Source organism: Augochlora pura, chromosome 1 (genome assembly GCF_028453695.1).
Source record: "Augochlora pura isolate Apur16 chromosome 1, APUR_v2.2.1, whole genome shotgun sequence".
Lineage (NCBI taxonomy): Eukaryota > Metazoa > Arthropoda > Insecta > Hymenoptera > Halictidae > Augochlora > Augochlora pura.
This window is the reverse complement of record NC_135772.1, coordinates 1,061,646-1,072,154: the sequence shown is the minus strand read 5'-3', so window position 1 is coordinate 1,072,154 and position 10,509 is coordinate 1,061,646. Positions and strand designations below refer to the sequence as shown.

Below are 10,509 nucleotides of genomic sequence, written 5' to 3'. Positions count from 1 at the left end.
CTGTCATAAAATGAATGTATACGAGAAAAGAGTCGTATCGCTACATGAAGATACACCTTACGTATAAAGTATATGTATACAATAATGGTAACCTACTCCTATACGCTTTTCGTGCTCCCTAAGCTAACTCGCGCATCCCCACCATTTTACTGCACCTCAAGTACTGTAGAAAGCGAAGGAAATATGGTAGAGAGAAATAGAATAATACCCATAAAATTTTATATGGGTTGTGCACATGGATAGGAAACCTAGTTTGTCTTTCTTTGTCTTTTTCGCTGCTCTCACTCTTCCTGCGCATGCGTTCGAATGGCGCGCCACCTGAGGCTCGTGTCACGAAATTCTATTTGCGAAGAAGCTTCAATATTTAAGTAAAAGAAATTTTATTGAAAAGTTTATGAAAGCTGTTCAATGTCTTTTGAGGTAAATAAATATGTTCCCAATGTTTTAACAAATTTATAGGATCTAGCTTAAGGTTATCATTCTATTGGATTTAATGTATGTATCATTGTATGTATTGATAACAAAACGTTGTCAATGATACTGTCGATGGTGTGGTTAAGCTATAGAAAGAATATAATAAAATATTATCAAAAAATGAGAGGAGGAAAGGACAGTATATATTACAAACTATATCGGTAGATAAAAAACCATTTCCTAATGTAATAAAACATGGTTATTATATTATATATTGTTATATGAAATGTAATAATAAAGAATTTAATGAAAGATATGTTGTCTAATGAAAAATAATGTTAATTTTATGGCATCTGCATAACGTCGCCGACAATCTTCTAATACTTATAAAATGATTTATTTATTAGTTTCATTTTTCTCTAATAAGTTACTATATTCGGTAATAAGATTCACGCCTACTACTTTTACATTCCTTATTATTCCTTGTGTATTTGATATGAGATTGTAAAACTAATAAATAAATCATTCCCGTTTAGTATAATACTTATTATCATTAAGAATATTTCTTAACGACTGTATTATTCGTTGGTACAATAATACAATAATAATTGTCTTTAAGCATAGTACAAGATGACAGAATTTTAGTTAATATAATTCACAAATGTGAGGAATATTAAAAATTAGTCAAGTTATTAATCCAACTTTCAATTATTACTGATGGAATATCGTTTTCATAGCCGCACTGAAGAATATTTGTATTAAAGGCAATGTTGTCTGGAGGTCGGCCGTCATTTACTCGGCTACATTCGGTCGCGACGCTTGTATTTCTAATATTCTCCGCACATTACTATAACTTAGGATACTATTTCGTTGCAATATTTAATCGGTACATTTAATCATTGGGCTTTTCGATTAGTTGGTCATTCGGTCATTTCAATCGATCATTTGGTTATTTATTCATTTAGCTATTCGATCATTTGGTTGTTCGATCATTCAGCAATTTGGTCATTTGATTATTCGGCCATTTTACCAATCGATCATTGGCTAATTGATAATTTTACGAATTTATTTTAGCGAAGCCAGAGATAAATTTACTAATGAAAAAATAGTTTGATCTAATAACGCATCTACCGATTTGTGCATTTAACTGGTTCATGCAAACTATTCTACGTTTTAGCAAACGATAATATATGACAAACTTAACAATATATGTTACAAATTGCCTCATGTATGTAATGGTATAAAGCAGGGCTTCTTAAACTGTGGGTCGCGACCCCAAATGGGGTCACGTAGCAAAATTCTGCGGACGCGAGAGATTTTAATGTCAAATATTTATATATACCATTTTATAACATCACTATATATTTTCATATGTATATGTATATGTATATTGTTACCTAATAAATAAATCATCAAAAAATATTAATTTATTTTTCTTTTATATTTGTATGGGGTCGTCAAGAAACTCACAATCATAAATGGGGTCGTGAATGACAAAAGTTTAAGAAGCCCTGGTATAAAGCCAATCAGAAGTTATTCGGTTTCCAGGCAACGCGTGCTTCTATTTCTCACCACCAGGAGCGCCACTATCGCCAACCGAAACTGCGCCATCGTCCCCGTTAGATTGAACGCAACTCGGCAGCCAGTGGTCAATTATTTAGTTTTTAAAGTAGTTAATACAAATGTTGCAACTCGAAGTTAACAAAATATCAAAGATAATGCGACTGGAAGCATGATGGTTCAATCTCTGACGAAGCTCCGACCCTATCATAGGATATAGGTAAATTTAAAAAATTGCTTCGTTTTCCTTTGGTGGAATTCATATGTCGCGTTCTTTGGCGCTGAGACATTAACGGATTGCTTCGTATAATAAATATTTCAGAATTAATAAATCATATTAACGTGATAATTGGTTGCTTTGGGTATTGTATTTGATTTTGCCTGACTGGAATCAGATGTGGGATATCTTCTTTTATACTGATAACGCGGTGTACCAGTCTTTTCGAATGACTTGAAGCGCAACTCTTTGAAGTTGCAGCAAATCACAGGCCGCCATTTTTCGTCTCTCGTAGTTTCCGCGGCAAATCGTAGGAATAGGATCGCGGGCTTCTTAGAATTTTCTTCCAATGTTTAGTCGATTTAATAGATTTGTTATTGTTTATACGTATTGAAACGTGAAGTAAACGCGAGGGACTCATAATATTTCATTAATTAACACGAGCTTCTTACATTATTGTTACAGATTTTAAAACGATATGCGGAACAGAAATCGAGAAGTAACGCGATCGAATGAATGCCGATGTAAGTGTAATTTTTATTAGCATACATAATACGTAATCTGCTTTGATATTTAATAGCGATTGAATTTAATCGAATTACTTGTTGTTGTTACAGATTTGAAGAACTCCTACGTGAATAGCTGAGATCGAGAAGCTACGCGGTCAGGCTTCGTCATGGAGTAAGCGATGTAATAACAATGTGCAAATTATATACAATACTTCGCAGAAAATAATAACCTTATGGAAATTGTTGAACTTTTAATGTCTCTTTTCTTTTCTTTCTTTTCTAGGACTCTAACGCAGCTCCCTCCTCCCAGCAAGTAGTGAGTCAATATTTAAAGAATTTTTCTATTACGCAGAAATTACAGAATTTTTTGTCGAGTACAGTGACCAAAGGATTGCTCCGCAATCCATTGAGTAGTAATTTGTTTTCCAGGTAGGTAGGGTCTTTTTGTACGCCGCGATTTTTCCTATGATTGTTTTAAGTTTTAATAATTTTATTTCGAAGCTCCCGAAAGATTGACGGTTTATAACATGCGATTATCGTAATACAAATGACACAAAAATTATACTGGTACACTTACTGTACCAATGTATTCAATAACTTGGTTCCGTTTAAATACATTAGACCACGCGCAGAAAGACGTTTCGTAATAGGTAAAACATATTTGATAAAATTTTGAAATACAGTTTCTTTATCTTGTTATGATCTCATTAGTAAATGTATTTGAATATTCGAAATTATTCTGAAACTATTATTATAAAAGGGCATAGCCGATTAAGATGGTCAAAACTGCCCTTAGAGGTTTTTCAATGAGTCATATACCGTTCGATAGCTGACTAATAAAAACTCATCTGTGCAAAATTTTAACCCTGTAACTTGTCCGTCAGTTTCCGGCATTTTTCCACCTTTAGCGTTAGCCGCTAACCGATTGAGTTATAATGAGCGGAAACATTTCGGCATATATTCCGCTCGTTACAATTTTTTTGCTCGCTTAATTCGCATTTTCAGGGTTTAAAAATTATTTCTTAAAATTGCTTAATACACACTCGTGGTAAACTAGACAAGTAGTAGCTTCTTTCTGACAGCAAAAAACATCAACACATTGGGTTTTCATTTTTTATTTTTTTTGACAATGTTGCAGACGAGAAAAAAATCTGAGAAAAATTGAGTACACGAGCCATGATAGTACCTTATCAGGGAATTAATATAAAAATAGAGAATTCATAAGTTTTCGAGAAATCTTCAATTTTCCGCTTTTTTAGGGGTTTTTCATTTTTGATAATCACAGCTTGCAACTGAAAAATCTGAAAAAATTCTATAACATCCGGCTTGATGTCCAAAATAAGCTATATTTTTTTCCAAATTTTAGAAAGCTGCTAAAGATGGGAAAATGCCGGAAAACCGCGAAATCTAATTTACCCTGTAACTACCCTCACGGACAAGTTACAGGGTTGAAATTTTGCACAGATGAGTTTTTATTGGTCAGCTATCGAACGGTATATGACTCATTGAAAAACCTCTAAGGGCAGTTTTGACTATCTTAGTCGGCTATGCCAATACGTTTTCGAGAATCTTACGAGGTAACCATACCAATTCATATGATCTATATAAAAACTACATAACTTCTTAGAAATCATATATTTTTCAGCAACGGTTATAATTATACCATCTTTGGCTAAAATTATCTCTGTTTGGTAAAAATTAGAATTTAGCTTGTTTCGACTACCTCTGCCATTCGCCACCAGATGGATTCCTTTCCCGCTAGTACCTAAAACTGTCCCGATTTGTATATATACACAGAAACCTTCCTTACCCATTGGAAAATACCCGGGGTGGTGTCCCACGGTCCACCAAGAGCCTTAATGCTCCCATAGGTACGATAGGATTTTTAAGTGCAGTAAGTCTATGGTTAGCGTGCAGCCTCGTGCTAAAGATTGGTCGCTGGACCGGGTAATAGGGTATTTTGCGGCAATTTTTTTTTCAATGACCTTGTGTAATTTTCGTCGGTGTGACTTGTTTCAATATGTAGTTGTTATGATTTCATGCCATCTTGCTCACTCTCTGTTTTCCCTCGTCAACCAATCAGAGCAAAGAAAATTTCTGCGCTATCCCTTGCTAATGGATCGAGCTGCGGCTTGAACCTATGCAGGAGTAGGACTTATCACTATAATATAACTGTTTCATTTTATAATCATTTAATAATGTATGATTCTGTACCTCAATTTATAATATCAAGTTTTTAGTTTAATATTTGAAGCGTTTACGCGATAAATTCTTCAATCTTGTATCGCTAATTGTGATTCCATTAAAGTTTAAAAATATTAGTTATGGTGGCAGCTGCGTGACGAGGGCTTTGTGTCAAAATAAATGTCAACAGTTTCGTAGTAATTTGTTATTCGAATTGAAATACAGTATATATTGCCATATATTCGCTTTTTTACATATATATCGTAATTTAATATGTGGATGCAGAAAATATTACGGTTCACAAAAAATTCGAACATATTACAAAGGTCACTCATCCATAGAAGTACTCTGTTCTCACAAAAGGTTCCCTGCCATTAAATTCAATCAGTCATATTTTCTATTGTAAGTTTTCAAAATAATTTAAATAATTGTCCTCGCTAGCCAACCAGTCGTCGAGCACATTCAACAAAGTTATATACTACATCATTGTTCACTGGTATGGCGATGTGGGCTCTGAATAAAAAGAAGGGTGAAAATGAATCAATTACTACAAAGGAAGTTTTACTAGGAAAAGCTGATGCGTTGTTCGATCAGGAAAATTATAAAGAGATATATGATCTCTTAACAAATTACAGGGTAAATATATTCATGTTAAATTCTTGTGCTTTTATACACAAGATGATTTTATAGGACAGCGGAGATGTTGAAATATTGTGGCGATTGTCCAGAGCATTGTATCAAATGTCAAAGACAGCTACCGATGTGGAGGGGAAGAAAATGATTTATGAAGCATATGATTTAATAAGTAATGCTCTGACGATAAATGAGGATCATTGGGCTGTACACAAATGGATGTCTGTTATCCTTAATAGTAAATCTTCTTACGAAGGAATGAAAGTACAAATAAGAGAACTGTACAATATAAAAAAACATATGCTGGTACATATACATTGGCTATATTACGCGTCCATTATTGTAGGAAAGTAACAGATAATTAGAAGATCTAAATATCATTGCAGAGAGCTATAGAGCTTAATCCAACAGATGCTACAACCAAGTACATGTTAGGTACATGGTGCTACCAAGTTTCTGATCTAGCATGGTACCAAAGGAAAATCGCATCTGTAATATTTGGGGAACCACCGACTTCATCGTTCGAAGAGGCTCTGAAATATTTCCAAAGCGCAGAGGAAGTCGATCCCAACTTCTACAGTCACAATTTGCTAATGCTAGCGAAAAGTTTTCTAAAACTGAATCAGAAGGACGAGGCATTGAAATATTTAAAAATGGCTGCTGAGTATCCAGCTAAAACTGACGATGATCACCTTGCCAAGCAGGAGGCTCAAAAACTGTTAAAGGATTTGTGACGCGCGAAACGATAATTCCTTTCAATGGTTAAGGGCACAAAGGAAGACGCTGCAGGATCTGATTTTTATACGAAATAATATTTACTCGAGGAATGCTGCACGTTTGTGATACATTTTTATAACGTTTCTAAAGTTTTATACTGCTATAACCTACCGATATTATTAATTTAGAAACGGTGTATAAGTGCCTGAGAAGTACAGTACATATGAGACACTTATGCATAATAATTTTTCTATACGATCGGTTAAGAATTGTTTACTTCATTGTTAGAGTATACGAAACATTTTTTATATTTGATATTTTTATATATTTGCACTGTTATAACGAAATAAATACATATCTTATAAGTACTAGTAGTACATCATTGCGTCAGTAATCTAGAAGATTGTAGTCACTGTTTACATTATCAAACTAACTACGATTGTTTGATTTATTTACATAGTGAACATGTCAAAGTAATTAATACTGAGAACGCAATTAGAAATTCGAGCCGCGAGCAATTTCTCTATCGGTCGATTTCTTCTTCGTCAGAGTCCGCGTAAAAAGGTGGATTGTGAACGGGCGCGAAGTATGATTGGGACAATCTTTCTTGCAATATCTCCGCCAATTGCCGTGGAATATGTATATGTTGAGGAATGTCTTCGATTAGATTCCCATATCTTGCGAGATGCACCAACAATGTGTCCACGTGGACTGTAAATTGAATGCCCCTTCTACCACATGGGCACATATTGAAGAGCAACACGTAGTCTGGCGGTACGATTAGCGGAGGTCCAAATAAGTTGCCGTATTGGTGTATTTCCATGCTCGATAGCCTGTAACAAAATAATACAAATTTGAAATAAGTTTAAACGTGTCGATCTTAATATCAGATTCGTAGAACGCTTCAATTTACCATATTTTAGTAAATTCGCTTTAATAATTACATGTTTTCTTGTGCATCAAAAATTTGCTTTTAGTAGAATTATATTACAATGTTATAACTTAGAAATGATTAAAATCACGCAGAATATAAGTTGGAAATTTCTCATAACTAATTTATTATGAAATCGTAGAGTTATTATTGTTTAAGAGAAACTAAATCAAATTTCACTGGTCACAGTTATTGAATAAAACAAGTAATAACCATATAACATTATATACAGAGATATCATTCTGTGTAGATATCACTTTTTTACAGATAGATATTTTATAATTCTATACATAGATATTTTATAATTTCACACATAGATATCACTTTCTACGCCAGTGGATCAATAAATTTAATTATCAAGTTTACTATCGATCACTAAATGTAATCACGAATCGACCAAAATGTATCACTTTTTAAAAATAACAAGACCACTTTTATGAAGACGTTTCACGAGATTTTTACAAACTGTAGTACAATCGTAAAACAATCTAAATTGTAGTGTTAAATTAAATGAGACAGTTTGAGAATAAATTTTACTAAAATTGTTAAATAAAAGTTTAACAGTGTTTGAGAATAATTATATGTTCGGATGGATTTACCAAATAATGCGAATGTTGTTAAAAGTCGAGAACTCTGTGTGAGTAATGCAGTTCGTGAAGAACGTAATGCACTGTGTCGCCTTCGAACTGGAAATGAGTGGTTCCTAAAGAAAATCGAAATTTTATATCATCGCTGGGACACACAGATTGTTGTCGTTTGCATTGTTCTTTATTTGCGCGCGTAGTTGAGTCCTTCTACCTGGATTTCGTATGAAATCTTTAAACTATTCCTCGCTTAACAGTGGTCGGGAGGGTGTACATACCTGGGCACAGCTATTAAGACTCCTCTACGCTCAAGTCATGCTATGGGGGTTTCGTCAAAAAGACTGAAAAGCTGTCAGAAATTGTGGCAACAGCAATTTTGTTAATAATGATCCGGGAAGGATAACAAAGCCGCCTTTCTTCGTTAACGAATTAGCTTGATCTTGACAACAATAGGATCGAATGAAATACCTTTCTGATCTACTGTTTTAATTTTTGAACAATTTGAGAATTTTGCAATGGGATTTCCACGAAAAATATTTAAAAAGTAGCCATTTTTAACTATAGATAATGAACTATTTCTTGCATTTGTTAAACGATAATTTCTAATTAATTTTTGTTGATATTCTTTTTGAAAAGGAAAATTATTTGAATATAATGTTAGAAATTATTTTTAACATTCTAAATATGTATTTTCGATTGTGACAAAATGTTTTTAAACTAGCCTCGAGGTCAGCAGAATTTTTCGGTGAAATGTTTGACAGCTCGCATATCTTTATTTATAAATAGATAATCATCCAAGCTGGATTTCTTAAAATATTAAATAGAGCTTCATTTCTCTGAAAAATCTTCACTATAAATGTTAATATTAAATAAAAATTTAAATGTGATCTTCGCTAGTGCATTAAACTAAACACGTATAAATACGAATATATAACACTCGCTATAACTAAATACACATTAAACTATATCGTCATAAACTTCAGTTTTAGACAAAATAAAATAATAAAAACTATGCAGCAGTTCGAAATTTTCTGAAGTTGCTTGCAATGTATCGGTATTAACTCTCACATAGTTTTGAGTCAATTGATGTAGTCAGGTATTGGAAAACTTAGTCCAATGATTATCTACAATATAGCATAAACATTTCAAATATTTCGAATCGTAAGATTTCTGGGTCGCATCGTGTTTCACGGGGTTCCAAGGGTGGATATGCGCCCGCGCGCGCCCGTAAGGGATGTTACACAATTGTCTTTAAATGTTTATAATATCAAAAACCGGGTGTAGACGGATATAATCATACAACAATTATTTAAAGGAAACTGTAACGAAAATAGTCTTTTTTACTAGAACGCGTAACTCGCTGCCGTTTAACAATTATTCTCTGTTAAATATAGGAAATTTCTTCAACGTGTCATGCATCACTAACCATTACTTCGTTAGTTTATTATTTTTAGTAACGACTAAAAAGAGGCATGATTTCTTATTAAAAATGGATTGTCTCCATCGTATAAAAAGGCTAAGAGAAAATATGCAACACAATAATCAGAATACCACGAGGAAGATAGAGAATTTTGTCAGATGAAATATCCTACTTTAAAAACGCTGAACATTATATATTCATAGTACCTAAAATATTTATTCAGTTTCGCTAATTTCTTCACGTCTCAGGTACATACATCTTTGTCAAATTATAAAGATTGTTTTATTATCGATCGAGAATTATAAGGGCGAAATTCGTTGTATTGCGGCCGTGATCCCGCGGACAAGAAGGCAAAAGGGGCTTGACATGTCTTTTATTTCGCTAACCTTTAATTCTCATGGAACTACAGACAATGGACATGTACCACTTTCAAAATTAAAGGTCTGTATTGTAGTCAGGTCACTGGAAACAAGACGGGATGGTGTTATAATTATACTTCTCACTTTATAAGCTACGCTTTATATCATAGTACACCGACAACCAAAGAAATAAAACTTAGTTTTATATTTATTCAATTCATTCAATCACGTTGTGCATTACAGAATTTTCCCGTGGATTATTTTAATTTTAGCCTCTACCGAAAATCATTAATGTTGTAGCCACCCCTTGGAAATTTTGTAATCCCGGGAAACATGAATTGAAAGTAAATAATTATTTAGGGAGCCATTAGATTCATTGTTTAAAGACGTTTTAAAATACTTTCAAAGTGCATAGGAAGTCGATTTCGACTTATATTGTTGTTATTTATTAATGCTAGGAAAAAATTTTCTAAAACTGAATCAGAAAGATAAAACGTTGAAAATATGTGCGATTGAAAATGGCCGTCGACTATTTAGATAAAAATGACGGTGATCAAGGTTATGCTTATTACTTTGCCAAGCAGAAGGGCGCAATAATTAAGGGCGCAAAGGCAGATAACATATGATTCGATTCTTACACCTAACAATATTTATTTAGAAAACAATCTTCCTTCGATACATTTTTACAATGTCTTTAAGCTTATTACTTTTGTACCATACATATATTGTTAATGTAGAAATGTGTACAAAAATGCTTAAAAAGTGCGATAACAGTAGCATCATATGCGTACTAATTTTACTACATGACCAGTTACAAATTCTTTACCTCATTATTAAAATAAACGAAACATTTTGCATATCTGATATTTTTGTAAATTTGCACTGTTATCGCGAAAGAAATATATACCGAATAAATATTAGTAGTATATCGTTGCGCGTCAATAATATGCAAAATTGTAATTAGCTGTCGAAATACAGATA

The 10,509-nt window shown here is 33.2% G+C and overlaps 1 protein-coding gene and 1 long non-coding RNA gene across 2 annotated transcripts; both read left to right on the top strand.

Annotated features, from left to right (window-relative positions):
- Positions 1-2,074: 2,074 nt before the first annotated feature.
- Positions 2,075-2,878, top strand: LOC144471659 (uncharacterized). Its single transcript, XR_013494322.1, has 3 exons — positions 2,075-2,194; positions 2,657-2,715; positions 2,809-2,878. It is a non-coding gene; the product is annotated as an uncharacterized LOC144471659 (long non-coding RNA).
- A 1,933-nt stretch (positions 2,879-4,811) lies between these two features.
- On the top strand, positions 4,812-7,933 carry LOC144478543 (regulator of microtubule dynamics protein 1). The gene is made up of 4 exons (XM_078196554.1): positions 4,812-5,247; positions 5,326-5,520; positions 5,575-5,823; positions 5,904-7,933. The coding sequence occupies exons 1-4, from the start codon at positions 5,158-5,160 to the stop codon at positions 6,249-6,251; spliced, it is 882 nt and encodes a 293-aa protein (XP_078052680.1). The 5' UTR covers positions 4,812-5,157; the 3' UTR covers positions 6,252-7,933.
- The last annotated feature ends 2,576 nt before the right edge of the window (positions 7,934-10,509 follow it).

Bases quoted from the DNA above. Each gene is read 5' to 3' on its own strand.
- LOC144478543 (XM_078196554.1), top strand. From the start codon at position 5,158: ATGTGGATGCAGAAAATATTACGGTTCACAAAAAATTCGAACATATTA. The intron at 5,248-5,325 runs GTTCCCTGCCAT...TGTCCTCGCTAG, and splicing joins GTACTCTGTTCTCACAAAAG to CCAACCAGTCGTCGAGCACA. The intron at 5,521-5,574 runs GTAAATATATTC...ATGATTTTATAG, and splicing joins ATCTCTTAACAAATTACAGG to GACAGCGGAGATGTTGAAAT.